Genomic DNA, 26,640 nt, shown 5'->3' on the forward strand with positions numbered 1-26,640 from the left:
AAAAAATTCAAAAAAACTGAAAAGAAAAAAACAAGTTCAGTAGTCGAGAACATTGAATCAGTTTCATGATTAACATTTCGTATTAGACCAGCGGTGGAACAAAAATGGGTTTTGATAACATTAAAGTTTTTTCTTTTTTGATATGTTATTGCATGCATGTTAAATAACATTTATGTAAAATATTAGAAAATTATAGGTGGAGCGTTCGGCCATATTTAAATATTTCAATTTTGCTAAATAACTATGTAAATATAAAATTAAAGTTACAAAAAACTGTAACATGTTCAATAACACTTTAATTTATTCAAAATATTCGGTTTTTAGAAATCTGGAACAGCTGCTTTCTGGTGAACGTAAAAACACGAATTACTTTGTCAATAAAGAATTAAAGTAGCTGATATTGTAAAATTACGATATTATCTATCAACTTAGTATACTTGTAAAAAGTTAGAAATGTAGACAATGTGCTTGTCTAGATATTGATTTCTGGTTAAGCAGTATAGCCAATATTGAATTAAAGTTTGTAGAGTTAATATTACACGGTCATAATAAAGATCTTAGTTCCCACACAAAATATTAGAAATATAAAATCACGGCGACACTAAATACTGATACGTAAGTATGCATTCCGCGCTTATATTGAGTTACATTTCAAACGCGCGGCGTTTTCGCGCGCCGCGCTGTGCGCCGTGGCAGGAGGCAGCGATCGACGGTGGCGGGCTAGCGATTAGCGCGGTGCCCGTAAAAAATACGCAAAACGTTTATAAAATTATTATCAATGGTAAATAGTTATATTGTTAATAGTAGGTACACTAATGGAAACTTACCTACACTTATTTATTTCTATATGTACTAGGGATTGCCCGCGGTTTGGTTTACGTAGAATTCGTTATCGTGTTAAGTATAGAAATAATAGATACATTTGAAAATTATTTTAGGTGCATTGTCATACAGATAACCCTTGTTAAAGTATTCTTCAAATTCAATAGACAGGTGTCATTTCAATATAATTTTGCGTAATTTGGCGCTTTTAGGTTATAAATGACTAGCGACATATATTTTTTGTTTAAGAGCGATATCCGATATATATATCTCCGATAATATTTACTTTATCATTTAAATCAATTTCAAACTAACGTTATTCAATATTTATCATTTTAAAGTCAATTTTACCAACCAACTGAGCTTTACGAGTATACCTACGGAAACAACTCAAAATTTGCATCAAATTAAATGCCACTCTTCTTATCCGTTTCGAACAATCAAGAGGGCCTTTACGAGCTGATGTAGTGAAAATTTTATTTAACCCTCGTCCCTTGAAACCTTCACTACGCTCGAGGTTCAACTTTACGAACCACTCGCTACGCTTGTGGTTCAATTTTAGAATGTTTCGCTTGTTTGGGTATCAATATTAGCACGATTAATCAACCAATTTTCCCCTTGTAAAACAAATAAATAAGGTAGGTGAGGTGCAGGCATATGAGGCCCGGCGGGTAACAAGGCCCAGCATTCAAAAATAGCAGTTGCTCCCTATTATTCTAAATTTGTACTTGTTGCTAAGAAGATCCACTGTCAGTGCAGGTAAAAAGGTCCAGTCCCGGGCCTTATTGAACGTATGAGATGAAATAATAGATTAAAATATTTTAAGATAATTTTGAATATTTTTAATCTCTCATTAATAAGGCCGATTTGAAGAAACTTCTATGAAATTATGACTTATAAATAACACCTTCACTGCGTGGGCTGTCCAAATCGATGCAGACTTTTCTTGGTCTAACTCTAATAATTTTTCACTTGCTTTATTGACCTAAAGACGTTTTAAAGAATCAAAAAGTCTAATAACATTTAGACACTTATACTTTTTAAAGGCAGTAACTACTTACTTATATAGGTAACTTTTTTTATGAATACATAGGTAGTTATTTACGATAGAAGTGCGAAATATAGAAATTTTGCAACGAATGACGAATTTTAAAACACGGCCAAAGGGAGTGTTTTAATGTGCTTATTATAGCACCGGTGTCGTAATGTAGCACCAGGGCCCTATTCCACCAACATGACAGGTGCGACAATTCGACAAGTCTCATTGTTGCTTACGTCACAGGCATCCATGGGCTACGGTTATAGCTTACCATCGGACGGGCCTTATTCCTGTTTGTCACTATCATTGTTTTATTTAAAAAAAACTTTATTATATCGGCAAAAAACAGGTATCTTTCTTGTGATGTTTATGATGACAATTAACACAAGATTTCAAAGAACTTTCGGTAATTCTTGACAGTAAATGAGTTCTGTGTCGGAATTTCGTGACAACTGTCGTATTTCTTGTGACAATTGTCCAAGTCCCAGCCCCCCCCTTTGCTACAGTCCAACCCGAAAGGCACCTTAGGTCGGCGCTTACGTCATTATTACCGGCGCCCCAATACTAATGCGGTGCTACGCGACGTAAGCGCCGACCGCCATATTCAACGTGGTTTGTCACATAGTACCCTGTAAAGGTATGATTCCAGGGATAAAAAATATGTTATAACGTTATTCAGCGTATAATGGAATTCATAAAAGTTTTTCTTTATAATTACTACAAGTAAATTTGTTCATATTTGCATATTATTAAAAAGGTAAATTAAAAGTAATTGAGTAATTTAATTACTAATTAATGTAATCACAATTGCAAATTACACAGAAAAATTAATTACATGTAATTAAATTTTATGTAATTAAATTACAAACATTTTAATTACATGTAATTAAATTACACGAGTAATTAATTACGCCCAACACTGGTTGGTGGCAAACAACCACACCGCTCGTCTGATGGTAAGCGGTTACCGTAGCCTATAAAGGCCTGTGATGTCAGTAACAGTGATGTCGACAAATGTCGCACCTGTCACGTTGGTGAAATAGGGCCCAGATGTACAGTAAAAATCATGTTAAAAGGTAATACTAACTGTTACGAATAAATATTTATACTGTAAAAAATTATCCCACCAAAAACATTTTCATGTAAAATGTTGCTAAGACCAAACCATAAGCCTAAGACTCGCACTGTTAAAAAGTTATCAGATCTCTTGTCGAGCCAAGCTTCAAACTCTACAAGCCCCTTCACTAACTCTACACCTTAGTCAAAATATGTGGCTTGGCTGTTTTGCTACCGCCACATGAGCATAAGGTGAAAAACTTATTATAATCATTATTTTTAGGGTTCCGTACCTCAAACGGAATAAAACTGAACCCTTATAGGATCACTCGTGTGTCTGGCTGTCCGTCTGTCACAGCCTATTTGCTCCGAAACTACTGGACTAATAAGTTGAAATTTGTCTATAACCCAAAGACATACATGTAAAGTAAATATGTAATATAAATTTAAATAAAGGGGTCACTTTTGAGATGAATGATAAATAGAAGAAAAAAACTATATCTTTGTTATACATCAAATGAAGGGGCTCATTTTAGAATTAGAATCTCAAATATATTTTTTTCATAATTTTAAAATAAATAGTTTAGAAGTTATTTAAGAAAACAGGCAAAAAATTAACATTACCCTTATCTCCGAAACTACTGGGTCTTTTTATTATGAAAAAAATACACATATTAGCTCTTTACCTATAGATGTCAGGAAAACCTATTAGAAATGTGGAGCTAAGCGTGAGCAGGCCTATGGAACTCTCTGCGCGAGCTCGAGAACCTACGAATCTGCTCCCGTTCACGGTAGAAAAGCAAGCCAGTTGGTTGCCACACGCGCTCACGTACGCACGTCACCGCGCGCCGCACTGTCAATTTTTACGATAGTTACACGTACGGCGGGATTCGGGAAATGAATTAGAGATGCACTAGATAAGAAATAGTAAAGATATGTGACGTTCCACGGCAAAAGGTACCATTGCCCCGACTGAATATTGGAGTGGCGATAATAATAAGCGTAAGCGCCAGCCGCCATAAGGTACCTTTTGCCGTGGAACGTCACATATCTTTACTATTTCATATCTAGTGAATGTCTAACGGCGCGATATCTTAAAGTTCGAATCGCGCGGGTAGTAGGTAGGTACCTACCTACTATTGAATTTCTTTAATTAAACATGTAATGTTTAATATGTGTGACAAATGTATAGATTTAGATATCTATCTATTTGAAATAGGTAGTAAATTTTTAATTTATTTTGGTAAATGTTTATTTTAACGACAGTAAGTTTACACCGGAAAGTGCCTACTCATTTTTGCTCTGGTTAACTTATAATTAATTACCTTTTCTCAAAAATGGACGGCAAAGTCGACTTTGCCGTTTAAAAAATAGATCGCGAAGCGCGTAGTTTATGGTCAGTCAAAAATTAAAAAGTTAAAAACATTGCAGTCTCGATTTTGGGACTGAAATGTTGCATACAAATTCCATTATTTGTCGAGTTCCAAACTTTTTAAAACTTGAAATGGCCATATCAAATGAAGGCACAGGCCCATTAAACAGCCAAACAGATGATTAGTACCGCGACTATTTAGCTGTCTCAAATAGGTTGACGTATTTTCGGCAGAAAAATACACTTCTATTTTTTTATAAAAAAAATAAAAAGGCGGCAAAGCTAATTTTTCAATTGTTTCTACTTTTTTCTGTGAAAATATATACGTAAGAACGTTGCTTTTGTAAAATATTTCTATGATATTTATATTTCTTGCACCATTTTTGAGAAAAGCACTATATATGACTCGGCTGGAAGGCTACTTGCTGGCTTCGGATTCAATTAAACGGACTCCCAAGGTCGTCCGTTTAAAACGAATCCTCAGCCTGCAAGTAGCTACTTCCGAACCTCGACAATAATGTACTATTATTCATGGGGTTTCTATTATTTTTCTTTACTATGTAACATTAATCTCTATCTGGTTTTAAATTACACGAAGTTTTAAAACTAATTCTTGCTGGGATTATTGCGCGGTTTATAAAACGGCGTAAACACTGCGGTTACTGTAGGGACATATGACCTTTTAAAATGACTATTTCGCAAACACTAAAGCATAATCGGAATATTAGGTATAATTTAAGATTTAGCTTTCCTTTTATTTCACTCCGCTGTTTAAGTGGGTATTTATTTATCATTTCTAAGCGTCAGCAACCCTAGCGTTGTGCCGGTGCGCGCGGTGCGGGGAGCGGCGCGTTGAAGGTCACTCCATTGTATTTTTGTGTAGGTATCAAAACGGTAGGTATTTGCGTTTTGTTTGAGAGATAAGTATCTGTTCGGAAGAACTATTGTATAATCTGTGGCGTGAGTCGGATTTAGTACTTAGTTTTTGATCCGATCCCTACGGGTTTTTAAAAGACATTTTACTCACTTTTCACTAAAAAAACATATTGTTAAAAATTGTGTAATGTACGGAACCCTTGGAACGCGAGTCCGACTTGCACTTGGGCGGTTTTTTTATTATACATACAATAGTTCTTGTAGAAACGAAACGGCCGAGCCACATACTTTGACTAAGGTGTAGAGCTAGTGAAGTTAGGGCTTGTAGAGTTAGAAGCTTGGCAAGAGATCTGATAACTTTTTGACAGTGCGAGCCTTATGGTTTCGTCTGGGCAACATTTTACATCAAAATGTTTTTGGTGGGATTTCACTTCTTTTTGTAAGTTGCTTATGACAATCTTCCATCCCCTAATTTAAAGGGTTGGGGGTGATTTACTATTAAAAATCCTGAAATAAGTATCTGGGGGCATCTGTTACACAATGTACTTCTTACTGATTCCCCATATAAACCCTTCACCCCGTAAGGGTAAACTTTGGGGTTGAAATCTGCCTTCACCCCGTAAGGGTAAACTTTGAGGTTGAAATCTATTTATTCTATATCCTTTTCCATAACAATACCTATCTACATACCAAATTTCAACTAAATCGGTTCAGCGATTATTGATTCCCCATACAAGATTAAACCCCCTCATCATCCCCTTAGGGATTAAAAAATTCAAGTTTTTGAATTTATTTGTTGTTTGTGTACTAAAACTATCTTACATATCAAATTTCAGCTTCTTAGAGGACTTCAGGAAGTACCCTAAAGGTATTGATAATCATCAAGTGAGTGAGTCAGTGACGAAATCGAAGTTTTTAGATATGAATAAAATCTAAAGTATAAGAGCTATGCAATTGATATGCTTAATAAGTCCGAGAACTTTGTTTATCTAGTATAATCCAACCCCAAGTTATGAGGGTTCCAAAAAACGACGAAGCGCTTCGAGAAAAGGTAGATAGTGCCCTTGCGCTTTGCTCGTCTTGGCGGGGGCACTGCCGTGCCCCCAGATGTTAAAACATAATAATAATAAAGATTTATGTTTAGTGACTTTAGTTACCTACTATTTTCGCGTAAACTAGACAATTTTTATATCTTTAGTTAATAAGGCCCAAAAGAATTATTTTTAACTTATTATAAATATCCTCTTGTTGTGAAGTACCAAATATTGTTATTTGTATATGTATAACTCTTAAGTTAAAAACAATAAAATCTGTTATTGTCTACTGTCAAAGTGATTATTTTTTGCGGGATTAAGTAATACCCTGCTAGTGTTCAATAAGGCCCACAATAGGACTTTTATAAAAGGTATATTTTCCAAGAGTATCGTAATATTTTTATAACTATTTTGGTATAATGAAGAAACTTCAATAAATAAGACACCTATTTGAGTGAATTTTTCATACTTAATATCCTGTTTATTAAAAAAAAAAAACATTTTAATTTAAGGTGGGCCGTATATAGGCATATACGGCCGACACGGAATATACAATAAGGTGAGGTCACTTACCTTATTGTATATTCAATATGTATACGTGTAATATTGAGCAGTTGGTTTATAATATACATAATATGATATTGACGTTGAATAGGACAGGACATGACAATAGGAACCAGAAATAGGTATAGTCAGTCAAACCAATTTGTCAGTAAATAAAAACAAAAAACTATATTCATCCTTTTCTTTTGGGTGCTAGTACTAGTGTAAGTCAAAGATAGTATGATGATTCTCTCTATGTTTGAAATGAGACAGTCCTTTGACAAACTATGGTAAAAAATAGTTGTGAATATCATGTACATTTTTATTACAATTTCGAAATTCAAATGTTCTTCCTAATCAACTCGGCCACTAAACTAACTGATAACTTGGTATCCGATCCGCTAACTCGGCGAATGAATCGCCAATTCGCCAACTCTCCGAGCCGAGTCAACGCTATCACACTGCTACTAAGGCCATTCAAAAATAAACCTTAATTCGAGAGCCCGAAGGTTCTTATATGACAAACAATACATTATGACTTAAAACTTTATGGGAAACAAAGGGACCCCTTTAATTTCACGTAATGTCCGCATCTAATTTATATATGTCCACAGTAAACAAACAAATGAATGATAAGAAAAGACAGACAGTGCTGTGAGCGGGAGGTGGGGCGAGGCGAGGGGCGAGGTATAGGCAGGCTATGATAGGCTCTCGGGCGGCGCGCCGGCGACACTGACGGACCAGCGCGGCGTATGTATGAATTTCGCGCCTTTTTAAATATATTTTATTATTACAATGCAAGCTACACACCGAAATTTCTTATTTTCCATAATATGGTTGCGTATATTATTTTATAGTAATAGACTTATTTTTACAGACTCTATTTCAATATTAGATATTATAGGACAAAAAACGCATATTAATTCTAAAGCATATATCTTATTCTTCTAAATTTTTAGCTTGCCTATTAACTTAAGAATTTAGATATGTTGTTGTGGATTTATTAAACTTTAATTCAATATCGACAAAATAATAAGCTAATTTGTAGTTTGACTAAGAAGCACGTTAAAAAAATTTCTAATAATTTTACATTATAAAGCGTCATACATATTATAAACGATGGAACTTAAACATTGCACTTTAATTCAATATTAAAAAATCATTACTAAAAATATATAAATACCTAATTTATATCTAACGCTCGTTCTAACTTTTCGTCATATTTTACAAATATGCTTAAAAATATGTCCCATGTCAGATAAGTATCACTTTTTCATCTTTAGAATTATCAAAACTTTTAGTGCAAAAATCCGGTCCCACTATTGGTCTATATGTCAATTTGGACCTTGGAGTTTAAAAATAATGTCCAAATCGCTTGTGACGGATCCGGAACGAGGCATACGAATCGTTATGACACAGATAAAACAAACTATACATTCTTATACGAAACAGCAACTTCAACAGTCGGGACCCATTATTGTCGTCAACATTAGTGCCGCAGCCTAGACTTTTAATGGGTCCCGAACTCCCGACTGTTGAAGTTGCTGTTTCGTATAAGAATGTATAGTTTGTTTTATCTGTGTCATAACGATTCGTATGCCTCGTTCCGGATCCGTCACAAGCGATTTGGACATTATTTTTAAACTCCAAGGTCCAAATTGACATACGAAATGTTAATCATGAAACTGATTCAATGTTCTCGACTACTGAACTTGTTTTTTTCTTTTCAGTTTTTTTGAATTTTTTTCAAAAATAGCTTTTTTGCAGTCGGGTTTTTTTATTTTCTAAATTATCTTTTTTTTATTTAACACTTTTTAGTTAGTATTAAAAGACGGCAAATTTCGCAATCTTGTCATTTCATTGAGGGAGTTAATATCGTGAGGATTATTAAGTAGCTTGCGGTGGTCTAAACTACTGATTATTAATCCATTTAGAGACCTAATGCGGCTCAAAGCTACATATGCTTGACCTTTTGCAAAAATGCGAGAACTTAAATCAACCACAGCTCGGTCTAAAGTCGTTCCTTGTAGCTTATGTACAGTAACACCCCAGCACAATATCAATGGCAACATTTTTCTCTCTATTTTGCCCTGTCCACGAAGTGCATCGAATTCTGTCGTCGATGGTTCGATTCTTACGCCTACTCCAGGGACATTGTTTTTTTAATAGCTTTGTCGTCGGACGATACAGTAAGGTAGGTATACGCGCGCGAGCGAGCGCGAAAATTTTTCGATATAAAAATCGCATTTTGATAGACAGTTGTAATTTATCACGAAAATTGACAGTGCCGCAGCAGTAACGTTGCATCAGAGTACCTAATGCTGATGTAGTCGCCACCCGAATGTCACCTTTATCATACCTTAGAAAGTTATCGAAAACGCGAGCGAAGCGAGCGCGATAATTTTTCGATATAATAAAACGCAATTTGATAGACAGTTGTACATTTTTTACTTTTAGTGTGGAAATCAGTCACATCATTTTATCACGAAAATTGACAGTGCTGCAGCAGTAACGTTGCATCAGAGTAATGCTGCTGCAGTCCCCACCCGAATGTCACCTTTATCATAACTTAGAAAGTTATTGAAAACGCGATCGAAGCGAGCGCGACAATTTTTCGATATAAAAAAACGCAGTTCGATAGACAGTTGGACATTTTTACTTTTAGTATGGAAATCAGTCACATCATTAGATCACGAAAATTGAATGTCACCTTTATAATATGTTAGAAAGTTATTGAAAACGCGAGCGAAGCGAGCGCGAAAATTTTTCGATATAAAAAACGCATTTTGATAGACAGTTGTAAATGTTTACTTTTAGTATGGAAATCAGTCACATCAATTTATCACGAAAATTGACAGTGCCGCAGCAGCAACGTTGCATCAGAGTACCTAATGCTGATGCAGTCGCCACCCGAATGTCACCTTTATCGTACCTTAGAAAGTTATCGAAAACGCGAGCGAAGCGAGCGCGATAATTTTTCGATATAAAAAAATGCAATTTGATAGACAGTTGTACATTTTTACTTTTAGTGTGGAAATCAGTCACATCAGTTTATCACGAAAATTGACAGTGCCGCAGCAGTAACGTTGCAACAGAGTACCTAATGCTACTGCAGTCACCACCCGAATGTCACCTTTATCATAACTTAGAAAGTTATTGAAAACGCGAGCGAAGCGAGCGCGACAATTTTTCGATATAAAAAAACGCAATTCGATAGACAGTTGGACATTTTTACTTTTAGTATGGAAATCAGTCACATCATTATATCACGAAAATTGAATGTCGTTACGGTACGAGTTTATCATTTTTACCCCACCTCAAAAAGTGCTCAGCGCCGCTAAAGAAGTTTTCACTTCAAAAACGCAATTTGATAGACAGTTGTACATTTTTACTTTTAGTAAGGAAATCAGTCACATCATTTTATCACGAAAATCGAAAGTGCTGCAGCAGTAACGTTGCAGCAGAGTAATGCTGCTGCAGTCGCCAACCGAATGTCACATTTATCATATCTTAGAAAGTTATTGAAAACGCGAGCGAAGCGAACGCGTAAATTTAAAGTACCCACAGTCGTGGCCATTATTAAGTGCTTAAGGAGGCGATACGTATGAACATGGATTTGATGCGATATAATTACGATTAGGTATAATTCATGACGGAGAAAATAAATAATTTTAAATAATTTTATGCAATTATACGCGTGTTGATATGCGTGTTTATTTTTTTACCACAACGTGACTATGTAAACTCATTTTTAGTTGTCTTGGTTACTTAATGTTTACTCAGCTCCCCAAAAGATGGCACTGTGCAATGAGGGGGCAATTAATTTACTGTCGTTTAATTTTGTTGTATTATTAAATGGCTGCTATTTAACTGATCACCAGATTTAGTAAAATTTAATACCAAAAAAATCTATTTTACCACCCTAAAATCATGAATGATCACCAAAATTATAACACCATTTTAATGTGAAATGATTACCAATTTTATTACATTTTACTATCCTTTTAAAGGAAATGACACCAAACTAATCATTATTAACCCAAAAATAGTCAATGATTACCAAATTTCAAACCCCATTTTAATGTGAAATGATAACCAAATGTTTACATCTTGCTATCCTATTAAAGAAAATGACACCAAAATAATCATTGTAAACCCAAAAATAGTAAATGACCACCAAAATTAGAACTCCATTTTAATGTAAAATGATAACCAAATTTTTAATTCTTGCTATCCTAATAGGCTCCAAAATAATTATTGTAAACGCAAAAATAGTAAATGATCACAAAAATTGTAACCACATTTTAATTAAAAATGTGCAAACATTTAATATATCGTTATCCTATTAAATTAATTAATCCACTTCGTCACCTTTTTCTAGTAGCATTTTATTTCTGTAACAGTCGCAGTTCTAACCTAACCCACTTTTCTAGTAGCATTTTGTTTCTGTAAGGGTCGCAGTTCAAACCTAACCTAACCCACTTTTCTAGTAGCATTTCTTTTCTGCAAGGGTCGCAGTTCAAACCTAACCTAACCCACTTTTCTAGTAGCATTTCGTTTCTGTATGGGTCGCAGTTCAAACCTAACCTAACCCACTTTTCTAGTAGCATTTCTTTTCTGTAAGGGTCGCAGTTCAAACCTAACCTAACTCACTTTTCTAGTAGCGTTTCGTATCTGTATGGGTAGCAGTTGAAACTTAACCTAACCTACTTTTCTAGTACCATTTCGTTTCTGTAAGGGTCGCAGTGCTAACCTAACCTAACCCACATAACTGATAGCAGTTTAACTTACTTTTCTAGTAGCATAACGAAATGCTACTAGAAAAGTAGATTAGGTTAGGTAGGTATGCGGTGCGGGCTACGGGGGGTTGAGCGGGAGGGGCTAGTAATTTTGGCATCAGTTTACTTTATTTGGTAATATGTATACATTTTTTGGTAATCATAGTGGTTTATTTAGGTGAAAATATCGCATTAATTTGGTCTTCAAGATTTGGTGATCATTAATGATTTTTGGTGATCATTCAATATATTTGGTATTTGAATACAATTTGAAGTGCAGTCGTAATTAAAGTGGTGGTACTTTTGTATTTTTAGGCCTTATTTTTTTGGTGTTCAGTAATTTTCTTTGGTAAGCATGATTTTTTTATTTAGGGTACCAAAGTATTTTTTGGTGGTCATTATATTTGTAGCCTTATTAAATCAACACAATTATCAATTCAATTGTTTTATCCGTACGATTGATTGAATTTTTAGAAGAGGGGTCTTTTAAACTTAGAGTTAATTTAGCAAAATCCTTCCTCGGTGGCTTATTTATGCCACATCGTATTAAATTCAGCGCCATCTGTTAGTTTACCAGGGTACTCTATAGTGTTAGCACATATTTGAAAAAAGTTTGCCCCTCCTTCCTAAGTAGGCATACGATTCAGGAGCAAACTTAAGTCAATCGAGTGTTGTGGCTACCCCCCCTTTTAGGGGTTGAAATTTTATAGCCTATAACCTGGCCGGGGATTTTCTCGACAGATTAGTAAAGTTTTCATCAAAATCCGTTCAGCCGTTTTCACGTGATGCGCGTTCAAATAAATAGACAAACAGATAAACAGACAAACAGACAAAAATTCTAAAAACTGTTGGAACGTGTTCTGTTATCAATTCTAAGTATTCCCAGCCAACTTTTTTTCAAATATCTTCCATGTACAGACTTTCGACCCTCTTCATCTTTATTATATGTATAGAAGATTTATTCCAAATGAAGTAATATCTCACCGTAAGCTGTAGCCTGTAAGTGACGCTTTAGGTCGTTAAAACTATCTTTCGAAGCAGAAGCACTCTGGGTTTGTCAATTGTATTTTATACAATCGTGATCTAATGACAGCTTTTTCAACCGAGTACCGCGTTTAGGTCACGAAGCTTATTTAATTTTTCTTAGGTACCTATTCTAATCAAATTTAATGATAAGGGAAACGTAAAAAATATAATTTAAATAGGTACTTACATAACGATATGACACCACTTGACATATAGTATGTCAACTTTTTATACTTGCATTACATACATACATACTTAAATAAATACGTACGTACATATAGGCTTCATTATAATATTTTTATTTATATTATAGGATAGTCATTAGTCACATAGTCACATTGGCCTTCTTTGCGTCGCGCAGTGCAGTATTAATACTGAATAGAATTACTATAACTTTATAACGTTATAGATTTTAAATGGTCACTCTAAATGAAAATCTGTAAAAGAAACCTATAACTATTTTTTAAATACCTATTCAGTGATACCCCACTCGACATATTTCGTTAACTTTTTTTTTTTTCAATTTTGGCGTCTGGTTGTCGCCATATTGAATTTTGATTACTGTCATGTCTTTAGTGACACACGCAAAAGTAAGACGGTTCGATTGACGTAAGAATTATCAAAATCGGTTCACGCGTTTGGTCTCTGGAGTGCCACATAGGAACAAACATACATACATACATACATACATACATACATATATAGGCTGATAAACACATTACCCTCCTTTGCGTCGCGCAGTCGGGTAAAAAGAAATTTGTTTATCTAAGTTGCTTAGAACTATATATTATTATGTTATTTTTTTTAACTGAGACATACATTAGTAACGCCTTCTTATGCGTCAAACTCAAAATCCTCACAAGGGCGTATTCGGTTTTAAGTAGATTTCATGGTCTGTCGTTGGTTACTGATAATAAACGGGTGTGTAATGTTTGATATAATTATAAAATAACTATCATACATTTGTTATAACGCCATTTGGTACATTATTGTATGTTATAATGTATTTTTTATTATACGTTTCCTTTATTATTAGTGATTTCATCTAAACTGTCATTGATATAATGCCTAATGTAATATAATTTTCAAATAGTATACACCGTGTTTTTTTTTTATTTCCGTTAATTTCAAGGGTGCATTCCTGAGCTTAAATCAAGTAACTTTCTCAAAGACACCGATGTTCTAATTAAGTCCATTTCGGAGATAATCCATAATTTATTTTTTTCCTATAAGGCCTCTACAAGCGTGTACACTTGCCTTAGGGCCGGGTTACATATTGATTAGTGTTTAGAATGAGTTCATACATTTGCTACTAAACTTAAGTACAATCTCGGTCGATTGATGTACGAAATGACATTGATATGTCACAGATTTCAATTGTTTGGTTGAGTTAAATGTAATGCCCGTGTTACAACAACGCTATATGCTACATTTAATTACTTTTTAAACAAAAAAAAAAAACAAAAAAGAAATCAAAAAAAAATTTTTTTTTTGAAAATTAACTATGCCATTTAGTTCTTATAAACGTACTTAACTATACCCCGAAGTTAACGGAATTCAATAAAAACACGGTGTATAGACATGTTTTATAATGACATTTGTTATATTATATTTTTGTATAACGTAATACTTCATACAATTTTATCAAGTATAAATACATATATCGTATAAAATTTTTTGTCATATTTCATTTACTGATAACGTAAAGTTTTACATACTTTTTATAACTAGTACGCAGGCCTACTGCTTTTGCTAGGTATTTTATTCTAGGAAGGTCGCAGTTTTAACCTAACCTATTTATTCACTGTTTTCATTCTGCGGGGCCGCAGTTCAAACCTAACCTAAACCACTTTTTTGATAGAATATTTTATTCTACCGAGGGTCAAAGTTCTAACCTAACCTAACCCTCCTTTTGTTAGGTAATTATTCGTTTGTGCGGAGTCGCAGTTCCAACCTAACCTAACCCATTTATGTCATGCAACTATTATGCTACATAAATAATTATGTGATGTCACTTGTTATAACAAATAATATGCTTTAGAGTATGTAATAATTATGGCAATGTATATTAGACGAAGTGTAAATATACCTTATGACCATTATACCAATAATAACATTATGTATACCGTTAATTAGGTATTACGGTAGTATGCCATTTATTACGTTATACAAAATAACGTTATATCAAACTATAATATATGAAAAGTAATTATAACAAATGTAATGCACCCATAATAAACACATGTTAACTCACATTTGTAGACCGTTCTATCGCGAATTTTTTTATTACCTTTATTTACCGACGTTTCGACACAGGTTTCACTGGTCTATATGGTTGGTGGTGGTTATGTGGTCGTCTATATGTGAGTCAATATGTGTTCAAAACGCGAAAGTTTTAAATATTATACTGATAAACAATTGTAAGGCAACACAAAAACTACCTTCAATACGGCACAATAATGTCACTTTGTTACGAGTTGGGACAATGGAATAAATAAATATTATACAGTGACACCTGGATAAGTGAGATTTCAAGGGACGAGCAGATTTGTCTCACTTAAAGAGGTATTCCACTTACCCAGGTTCTCAGTTAGCCAGGTACAAATAAATTTCTGTCTCATTTACAGAGGGTCCCATTAATAGAGGTGAGAATAGAGGATATTTCAGTTATAGGGGTGGGTAATAAGGTATTTTGTAATTATCTTCAAAAATAAATAAGGTAAAATAATCCTTGTCCCTAAACATTTTTTAAGTCTGTTTAAATATTTCTTTGAATTTATTTTGAATGATTCTACAAAGGATAGATTTTTTCAATTAAATTTGATACGGACTTCATTGCGTCTTAGACATTTATTAAATGAAAATTTGTTTATTCGTGTTACTTATCAAGATTTCAGCTTTCGTTTCGATAGTTTTAACTACATAAAGTAACTAAATGAAACTTGAAGTCGTTTAGACACAATTAAGCAAATGCAGAATTTGTGGATAGACCAAGAGTTAGTAAGAAGACTGAAATTGATCAATAAAGTCCAAGTTAGAGAGGTCATAGATTGACGTTATCTCAGATACAGAGGTCAATTCCTATAAAATTCTTAAAAAGCAATTAGGAAAATGTAATCTTATAAATATAGTGTCAGTAAAAGAGGTAAAATACACTCTCTGTCTTAATTATAGAGGTAAATGTGACTATAAAATCACAACAACTAATCCCAGTTATACAGGTTCGTTTTTTCTCACTAATAGAGGTAATTCAGTGCTAAAGTGTCGGGACCGCACCATGAGTCCCAGCTATAGAGGTTTCTCACTTATCCAGGTCCCACTTAACCAGGTTTCACTGTATTAGGACAATTTTACACGGATCAATCTAAAGCTCAGAGATGTAAATATACCTTTGACGTCGACACATTGAATTGAGCCTATATCGCTTCTATTCGTCTTGTAGCCAACATAGGTTTTTCCCTTAGGAACACCTATTTTGTCAATCCTGTATAGCGTATATCCCATGCGCCCTGGCGACCTATATTGTTAATAAGGCGTATCTTCTCTTTATCCCCATTTCCAGTTTAAAAAAATTACATTAGTCGCGAAAGTAACTACATTAAATTACATTAAAAGCGCCGCTGAAACCCGATTTATCCTGTTACAGCAAAAAGTTGCTCTTTATACCGCTCGTTATCCGAGCCCGAGCTTGTTGCCGCTTTCAGAACGGTAAAAGAACCAACCGAGACCTCCGGTTCAGTATAGTTGGTACTGATCTCTAGGTTACACTTATGTTGGCCCGCTTAAGGCGAACGCTTGGGAACTAATGGAAATCCTAGGGATGTTTGTGTGGGACTTACGGAAATGTTCACGAGAACTCTACAACCGCTGCGCCGTGCGTCAACCAGCTAAAATCACGCCGATTACGCTCAGCTGACACTAATCTAATTATACTAGAAAGTAGCTCGTAGACGAATACAAAACGTGTTATGAATAGATAAGGGGAGCTGCGAGGAACGTTAAAGCATTGCATAAATAGCGAAACGTCTAGCGTAGCGAATAGTACGTATACGTACGTAATAGATACATGTTTGCGTAAATATGCTCAGGTGCACTCTGTTGGCTATTCAAATAATCTCAAAACTCACATTGTGTTATTTGTACAATACTCGGTTTCATGTTCGTTTTCTACGAAACGGGCTTCGGTAAATTACATCATGCATATATACCTACAGTTTTGTTTACTTTAACTCGGTTGAATCTTGATTGTGACTCATATGACAGACTACTCATATACTTCATTCGGCTTTCCGTAGGATACGGATGTTGATTATTGTTTATAAATAAGTAAACATTTATACAGAATATAGAAAAGAGCCTAAAAATCCTAGACTTCTAGCATAGCAATAGCGGAAAGTAAAATAAATAAGAAAGAGTAAAGCAGATAAGAAGAGGTGAGAAGGAGAGGCTTCACAATCTTCACATATACACAATACATTCTCCTTTATTGTTCACCAATAATAAATAATACAATAAATACATATATTACAAATATAGAGAATTTCTTATGGATTCAGTCCACCCTATAATAATAAGCTTTTTCTGGTTAAATAAGTAAATAACCAATTCCACATAAATGCTTATAACAAGGTAAACGACAGCAAACAGTCTTTCCCGCGTTTATACTCGTTTTGATGCGATACTTTGTATTTGTAATTTGTATATAGCAAGTATCTCACGAACGAGCCGTAGGTACCTTACGTGTAATGTGAGACATTTCACTTTATGAGCTTTTAAACAAAACACTTTGAGGAAAGTATGCTTAAGTACATACAGAAAGTATGTGTATGCACTGCCTACGTTAATCGTATCGAGATAAAGCCATCATCTAGGATCTAGGACCCAATGGAGGATGTTTCTAAACTACACAAGGCGGTGATAATCTATGATCTTCGACTTATACTTAACAAGAAAAGCGATTAGGCAAACAAAACTTTCCTGGGTTAAATTCATGACATGTGAGACATTGAGACATTGTAGCGAAGCGACGTACTTTGCAAATCCACGCACGTGTTGAGTGTGAAGCCATTTAACTTTATGGACTCTTAATAAAACAACTGCTTGCTTAGAGAAGTGCAGCTTACACTTTACGTTTATCGTATAGGAATAACATTAATTTAAGAACCATATTATACCAACAGAGGAAACGGGAAGGATGCTATTATCATATCATCATGGTATCTACGTTTTGTGGCAGTTTTAGTACAGGTTATGTCACCTTGATTTGTGGTATCTAATAGCAATTAAAATGCAATAATGTCACAGACGTATAAGTAATGACAAAGAATATGTATTTTTGAGTTTAATGGATGTCGCAGCCGGGATAGTAATGTATGCATATGGCTCTGTACTGTTTATTTTATGCACCTGCTAAATCAGCCGGTTTAACTAAAAGTCTTTAAGGCCGTTCCCTGAGCCAGAAATGTAAAAATACCCCAATAATTATCCTATTTTTCTAAGAAACGGTGATATTTGTAGACGTGGGAAAAATAAATATAATTCTTGATTATATTATCTTTAATAACACAGCTTTCGATACACGATTCATAACACTTCGCTCGATACAATTTATTCCCAAAGTAACCTCCAATTCGAATTTTTACTCCAACTTTACTCGTTTCTTTACTATGTGACACTATGAAACAAAAAAAGGAGAAAAATCAATCATAAGTATAACAGTAATTTGACAGCTTTAGAAAAACGATAATTAGAGGCAATATTTTTAAAATAAATAAACATCAACTAATTCTATCGTAACAAAATATCGACTCCGGCCTGCATGCTCTATCTCCGTCCGTCTTTCGAAATGAGACAGTGATGGCTGAGCGCTCGTGCCAGACGGACCTGTACTAGGTGTCCCCAAAACAAATATAAGATTTACTTATAAAAACTGTGCTGTGTTGTGTGTCCTAGTGATATACCGTGTGCACCAAAACCTTTAAGTTATAATGGGTAACAAGCAATTGAATAAAAAGAAGACATCTCGAAAAAGACAACTCGGAAGATTCCAACAAACAATGGAACTAACGTAAGTAAAAATGTATATTTATTACACAGTGAAATACGTAATTATTACTTAATTTAATATATACTTGATCGTACTAATTAGTAATCCATATAACTTAAAACATTCTAGAATTTAATAATCGCTCCATCTACCGGTAAACATTGTCATCAATTCATCATCTAAATAGCTTAAAAGGATATTGCGATTCGCGACGTTTACACCACGCGGCACTAGCGCCTTGCACGGCAAAGACAGAAAACATTGCCGTCTATGTGTGCGTCGTGAGTCGTAGTTACGCGGTTGCGGTGTAGTGGGCCTTCCTATAAATACGAGCACATAGTGATACATGTAACGCACACAATTAGACGCATAAAGCGTTCTTTTAGCAATCCATCCACCTATCGAGGGTTCGAACCTCAGCTCGTGATTTGTCATGCGTCTAAACTTTTTACTTTTTTGTCTTTCTAGGAAAAGAAGAAAATTGGATAATTTCACAGCCGAACATGATACTATATCTTTAGACTACATCGAGTGAGTATAATTATTTGACTTGTGCTTTTTAGCCCTACCTACGTAACACAATACACTACTACAATTTATCTTTATTTACAGACTGCAAAATATGGAAATGGAATCTCCGATTTCATCAACCACTGACATTCAAAGTAACGAGTAAGTTCTAATTCTAATTGTGGCATTATCTATGAAAAGGGACCTTACTGTCTATGGCGCTTACGACGCACTGCGTCGCACGGCGTGGTATTTATATCAGAGCATCGTTAATAATGGCGGAAGCGCCATCGACAATAAGGTCCCTTTTCATAGATAACGTCACAAATACCTACCTACTCAAGTACACACAGCGGCGGCGTACGAATAGACCTTAGTTAGATTTAGATACCTACTGTTTTCCTATCAGTGCAGATGCTTATATCTTTTTATGAATTGAATTGATATTCTCAATTATTTGGACATATTTTGTACTTATTTTCCTAGATGGCTATTAGTAGTATTAGTACTACCTACTTAGCAAATGTTCGCCGAAAACTAAATAAAATGTCGCCAATCAATAATATCGTACGAGATACATTGCCCTCATCAGTTATTTGATATTCTCCAAGAGGTACTTAATTTAAAAAAACCGGCCAAGTGCAAGTTGGTTTTGCACACGCAGGGTTCCGTACCATTATGCAAAAAACGGCAAAAATCACGTTTGTTGCATTTTATTTTGTTTTTAGTATTTGTTGTTATAGCGGCGATAGAAATTCAATCATCTGTGAAATTTTAAACTGTCTAGCTACCACGGTTCATGAGATACAGCCTGATGACAGACGGACAGACGGACGGACGGACAGCGAAATCTTAGTAATAGGGTCCCGTTTTTACCCTTTGGGTACGGAACCCTAAAAATGTACACTGATAGAATGTAATAGGGTTGCCTGAGTAAGTCCCGGAAATTAAAATCCCGGGATTTACCGATTGTCCGTACTTTCGTTATTCTTTTACGTATTTTTTAATGAACTGGTAGTTATTTTATATTATACCTACCCTACACAATAGTAAATGATTTCCTTTTCTTGAGCGTGTTGACCGATTTTTTATTTTAATAAAACTAATAATCTTGGGCAATTATTTCCATTTGCAATTTCTCATTTACCTGTGATAGAGCATTTTTAGGGTTCTGTAGCCAAATGGCAAAAAACGGAACCCTTAAGGATTCGTCATGTCTGTCTGTCTGTCCGTCCGTATATACAGCCACTTTTTTCTGAAACTATAAGAACTATAGGTACTGTTGAAACTTGGATTTTTCAACAAAAATAGAAAAAAACAATACATTTTGGGGGTTCCCCATACTTAGAACTGAAACTCAAAATTTTTTTTTGCATCGATCCCTTAGGGGCTGTCCATAAATTACGTCATCGATTTTTGACGATTTTGGACCCCCCCCCCCCCTATAATCATCCAAAAATCATGCTTCAAATGACCCCATTTCCTCCTACTTCATGCTACCGTCATCCGATGTCCAGACCCCCCCCCCCCTAATTTGAAATGACGTAATTTATGAATAGCCCCTTACGTGTGGGGTATTTATGGATAGGTCTTCAAAAAATATATTGAGGTTTTTGATATCATTTTTTTCTAAACTCAATAGTTTGCGGGAGAGACCACCTCCAAAGTGGTAAAATGTGTGTCCTTTAACTTCTAAAATAAGAGAATGATAAAAAAAAATATATATATATGATGTACATTACCATGCAAACTTCCACCGAAAATTGGTTTGAACGAGATCTAGTAAGCAGTTTTTTTAACACTTACGTCATAAACCGCAATTTTATTATGTTACTTGCTAGATGTTACTATTTGGCTACTTTGTTGCTACAAAGTATTTGACGCCGACTGTACCTGTAACCAGCACAATGGTTTATTTACTTTCAAGTAGTTTTCTCCATTGTCATCACTTGTTATAATATAGGTACCTACATAAAAATTTTGAAATTAGTCTGTCTCACTTTTCGAAATAACTGCATTTCTGGAATGCTGCGTTTCGCGGGTCCATGATCAATTTATGAAATAGTAATGGACTAATTTATAAATTGAGTGATGTTGTAAAGAAATGACTGGCTGCTACAATTCTTCGACCGACAGATTTGTCCGGATGCTTAATGAGAGGCAAAATGTGGCTGTTATTGTTCATCATCACTTGATGATAAAAAATAGTGCGAAAAATAGTTGACATGAGTTGCGTATTACCTATTCTCACATGTATCGTACAACGTTTTACAGTACATATAGCCCTATAGGTTAACTGGAAGAGATCCCTCAAAGGGATAAGTTCGCCTTTGTACTTCTTGCTAATTGTATGTTATTTTTAATATGTCTTTTTGTACAATAAAGAGTTTACTACTACTACTAGCCCTTTAAATATTTGACATAGTTACGTAATGTGTGTGTGCATTATCGTACTAGTGCGGTAAAGTCCATATGTGCTGTAAAACATCATACATTTATTTAATTTTGGTTTTGACAGTGAGGCGACCGGCTCAAACATTTTGAACCCACGCATTGCACAGGTGGATGACACTTATCGGGTTCCTAGTATATTAGAGGAAGAAGATACCCATGAGGTAGGTGATTCATGCTAATTATGCTTATTGATTGTAGAGCAGAGAACAATTTTACCTTTTGTACTAACTACCTAGCTAGAATAACATTGTTTCAACTTCGTGTGCCAGAATTCCATCGTAAATTGATTTATCACACGATTCGTAGTCATTATACAGGGTCTTACTTTTATTTCTCTCGTTGGTTCTTTACCACCGGTGCTTTATATGTACAGTCGACGTCAAATATATGTATACATTTTTCACCTTATTACAAAGGAGTATGCTGCAATAGGTACATATCTTTGACGTCGACTGTACATGATGTGACAAATTGTAAATGCTAACACATACAATATATTTTATTTTCAGTTACAAATATCGTTCAATGTGGAAGAAGAGCTTCCTGACAAAACCGTCGGTCGAAGAATTGTCGCAGTTAGTTACCATTCGATTCGATTCCTCGCATTTTATCCAATAAAAGATTGTATGGAAACTATATACATAAACGCAATATTTCACCGACAAAATCGCAATTTTCTTGTTTTGTTCATACTTCAAGATGGACTTCACGGTCACATATCGTTTTGTTCGGGGCGTTTCGCGAGTGAAGTACGACTGTCGGACTTTGACTATCATTTCTGACTTTTGTATTCCTTTAATGCAATGGATCCCATATAGACTTTTGATCCTAAAGACAAACCTGATCGATTGATACCATAAATGAAAATTAGTCATCTATTATCGATAAGTATATATGTTTTTCTTCATCAAATTATCAATAATTTTCATTTTTTAGATTGTTCCCTCTATAAACTCCTAATAGTCTACCTTGGTGCCAAATAGGGAATGCAAATCGGTTATTTTTTGTATGGAAATAATCGGTTATTAACCGAAACCGCGGTTATTTCCATACAAAAAATAACCGATTTGCATTCCTTAGTGCCAAATTTCAAGTTTCTAGGTCAGCTCGAAGTGGGTTAGGTTTTTGATCTATTAGTCAGTCAGGCACAAAAATGCCGGTTTTAAAACGTTAATTTATGAATAACTGTTAGAGCTACGTTTACGAAATTTTGTATTCTAGACAAGATAAGGGGCTTGAATAAATGTGCAAAATTGCATGTGAGTAGGTAAAAATGGTAATAAAATTATCAATAGGAAAGATCAAGAAGTTGTTGCAGCCAGAATTAAGAATTTACCAAGGAGAGGACATGTCACTATAATATTTTAATTCATTTTAAAATGTCATTCAGATTATCAATAAGAGTTTCTTATACCGTATTCGAATTAAAAGAAATATTTTATTAATAACACAATTCTCTCTAGTTTTTGCTCATATTTAGTATACAACTAACTAATTATTCGTATAAAATTATTTATCGTAGAAACACTCGTATAGTTTCAAAATAAGCTATTTTATTTTGTTGGCATTGTCAAACCCATTGACTATTTTTGTTTTGCTTTAATATATGGTCAGTCGTAAAAGTATTAGCGTCAGCAATGGATTTATATAATGTATTTCTTTAAAAAACATGATATTTCATGCTAAGTAACAGAAAACAGTCAAATATTGTACCGGAAATATTAGTCCCGAAAATCCCGAAAGTACCGGGAATTTAATTTTGAAATCCCGGTTCTTTGCTTGGCTCTAAATCCCGGGAATTCCCGGTACTTTCGGTACCGGTATTTCCCGGGAGCAAACCCTAGTATGTAGGACTGTAGGTACTGTAAAACGTTGTACGATACATGTGCCAATAGGTAATTCGCAACTCGTGTCGATTCAAAACACTCCCTTCGGTCGTGTTCGAATTTATCGCCACTCGTTTCGATTTTCCTATTTGCCGCACTTGTAAACGTAATGTAGGTAAGTACTATTACAATATGGTGCTACTTTACCGCATTAGTGCGATAATTAGCACATTACGTAACTATGTCGAAAATTTAAAGGGCCATATTATGTACTGTAAAACGTTGTATGATACATGTGCGAATTACCTATTTTTCGCACTTGTACCGGTATACCCTAATTAGGGTTCCGTACCCAAAGAGTAAAACGGGACCCTATTACTAAGACTTCGCTGTCCGTCCGTCCGTCCGTCCGTCCGTCCGTCTGTCACCAGGCTGTATCTCACGAACCGTGATAGCTAGACAGTTGAAATTTTCACAGATGATGTATTTCTGTTGCCGCTATAACAACAAATACTAAAAACAGAATAAAATAAAGATTTAAATGGGGCTCCCATACAACAAACGTGATTTTTGACCAAAGTTAAGCAACGTCGGGAGTGGTCAGTATTTGGATGGGTGACCGTTTTTTTTTTTGCTTTTTTTTTGTTTTTTTTTTTGCATTATGGTACGGAACCCTTCGTGCGCGAGTCCGACTCGCACTTGCCCGGTTTTTTTTAAATAAATATCGATGATATACCTGCACAGTATACCTAATAAATAATGATATTATAGAAAACTTGCAGTCATTAATTTGTTTAAATATAAACTGTATTTACCCTTATAATTAAATATTATTGAAATAAGAGTTGACTTCATTAAAATGAATATTTAATTTGCACTATGTTTCATTTATTTTTCCAATTTAACTTTAACGCCATCTATGAGATGCAGCATGCTTTTTTTCAGTATTTAGTAACACGTTTTACAAATCAGTGTCCTGTTAGTTTATTTAAGTCGCTACTTCTTGCGTGGCGCTGTTGTATCGTCATTGTATCTAGGGGCGGGATGGGTGGCGTGAGGGGAGGCTCGATTGTAGATTTCATTTGGGTACGGGAACGGCCTTAAACATGTTTCAAAGCCGTGACGATCTGACGATATAAAAGTAACTTTTTAAAATCTGGGAAAAACCAAGTCGGTTATGCTTTTAAGTAAATATCAAATATCTGGGAGACCGAGATTTTCTCGGAAAACAAAACCTAAAAAATGCGCGTTTTCCCAGAGATAAGACCTAGCTAGATCATTTTATCGCCCCCGAAAACCCTCATATAGCAAATTTCATTGAAATCGTTTGAGCCGTTTCCGAGATTCCTGAAATATATAAATAAACAAGAATTACTCGTTTAAAGGTATTAGATAAAGTAGTGAACACTACGAGGATGGAATTAATAATAGTCGTCAAAATTTACAGGAAAACTGTAAATCCCGCGCGACCGCGAATCAAATGTCAGATATGAAAACTTGTTCGAACGACAAGTAGAAGTAGGCAAATGGCGCTTACATCAGCACCGGTCCGGTGGGCCTTGAGCGGTGACCATCGTTATTGTTATTCTATTTGTACAAATGTCTCCTATCGACAATTGCCTATGTCTACTCAGCGGGAGAACTATCTACTAGATTGTTTTCATCCGCTGCTTCTATTTTGTCTATTGAGAGCCTTTTGTAACGAAACGTTGACAATGCGTGTAAAAGCGAAGCTGTATTTTTGGAAATACGTAGTTTCAAATAAAAGCGAGGGCAGAATGGCACTTTGTTGTACGATAGCTCTTGACATTGTAAATTTTATGATGATGTTTTATGAATTTTATAGTCACAGAAAACCGCCTATAGTACTTACTTACTGCAGCTTCATTAAAACAAGTTGGAATCAACTCGAATGAACACTTGTTTCACGCGTTCAGTGACCAAAAGACATCGGGGCGTCGGAAATGTGTTCAAAGAGTCCAATGATAATAAACTTGCCCGAAAAGCAATAATCGCCTCGCCCTAGTTTTCACGGGCCTATATATTTGGCCCGCTTTTTTCCACCCACTTACATTCGAATAACATTCTAGATATTGGTCTTAACTAAATCATACATCGTCCGAAATTTTCGGTAACACAAGTTCGTCTAGACTCAAAACTAATAAAAAATGGGACTATGACCCTATTTTATGTCATCTCTAATAATAAGTTTTTTAAAGCCGAATACGCTGAGTATGGTGATTTATCGCAATGTATTCACCGTCATAAGTCCGCCGTATTTTCGCACCTTTTAAACGTGGCATATTTAGCATAAGGCAAGCGTTCCCCTAAACCTTAAATTAGAGTATAACTATCGCCTATTGATCTCCATTTACACCAAGTTATTTATTACAGATTGCAGAGTCGGAAATGCACATGTGAAACAACAGTCCCTACAGCTGAACAAATGTTTTCGAATTTAGAACTGATTTCCCTGACCCTCGCTTACGTTCAGTGAGCTATGACAATCACCGAGATCTCATCATAAGTCCCCGAGCGTCAAATTTTATTAGAGGTAGGCCAACCCGGCTATAAAGTGAAGCCAAGGAAGCTATCACAATAAACCGGCTCGATGCAGAACTGATGATTCGATACAACCGGTGAATAGTTCAAGGCCGATGACATATTAACGTAATGCGGTGGCTTCTAGACTTCAAATAGCTCACATATGACCTTTGAGAAGCATGGGGAGGACCGCGAAGATCGGAGTTGCGGTAGGATATCTATCGCTTTCGCTTTAATCGAGCTGGCCGCGTAGCCAAGATGCCAATCTCTTACGCTCCGTAGCGATCGAAACGCAACTGTCACTGTCGCACTAATATGGAAGAGTGATAGAGAGACATAAAGCTTTTCGTTGTCGAAGCGATAGCGATTGTAACCTTGGCTAGGCGGGCTGTATAGAAGGATTTATTGTGCTTCGGAGGCTATATGAAATGATCGTTTGAAGTCCGGTTACGGAGGAATATTGCTATTGCAATATTCGAGCGATAGAGATGCAAGTGGAAGATCTTCGAACTTTGATGTTACCAGTAGCCGCCTTGGCTTTACGCTAAGATGTTTTACTTTGATCAGAAAATCTTTAGAATTTTCTTCTGATATTGCAACACTGATGCTACCTGTGTTAAATTAAGCAGCGTCTCCTGAATAGCTGCCATGCAAAAAATGGATTTGATTGGCCTTGCCTTACATTTGAGACTTCCATCAATGAAAAATGCCTTT

General features: G+C 35.2%; 2 protein-coding genes and 1 long non-coding RNA gene across 10 annotated transcripts in view; all 3 read left to right on the top strand.

Moving 5' to 3' along the window:
- LOC134799385 (uncharacterized) overlaps positions 1-26,640 on the top strand; it is a 170,037-nt gene that overhangs the window by 76,592 nt on the left and 66,805 nt on the right. The gene's annotated exons all lie outside the window — the stretch shown is intronic.
- LOC134799334 (RNA-binding protein Pasilla) overlaps positions 1-26,640 on the top strand; it is a 104,149-nt gene that overhangs the window by 26,613 nt on the left and 50,896 nt on the right. The gene's annotated exons all lie outside the window — the stretch shown is intronic.
- On the top strand, positions 18,043-25,803 carry LOC134799637 (uncharacterized). The gene is made up of 6 exons (XM_063772075.1): positions 18,043-18,613; positions 19,061-19,123; positions 19,205-19,264; positions 21,621-21,717; positions 22,066-22,203; positions 25,777-25,803. The coding sequence occupies exons 1-6, from the start codon at positions 18,534-18,536 to the stop codon at positions 25,801-25,803; spliced, it is 465 nt and encodes a 154-aa protein (XP_063628145.1). The 5' UTR covers positions 18,043-18,533.

This window comes from Cydia splendana, chromosome 18, assembly GCF_910591565.1.
Source record: "Cydia splendana chromosome 18, ilCydSple1.2, whole genome shotgun sequence".
Classification (NCBI taxonomy): domain Eukaryota; kingdom Metazoa; phylum Arthropoda; class Insecta; order Lepidoptera; family Tortricidae; genus Cydia; species Cydia splendana.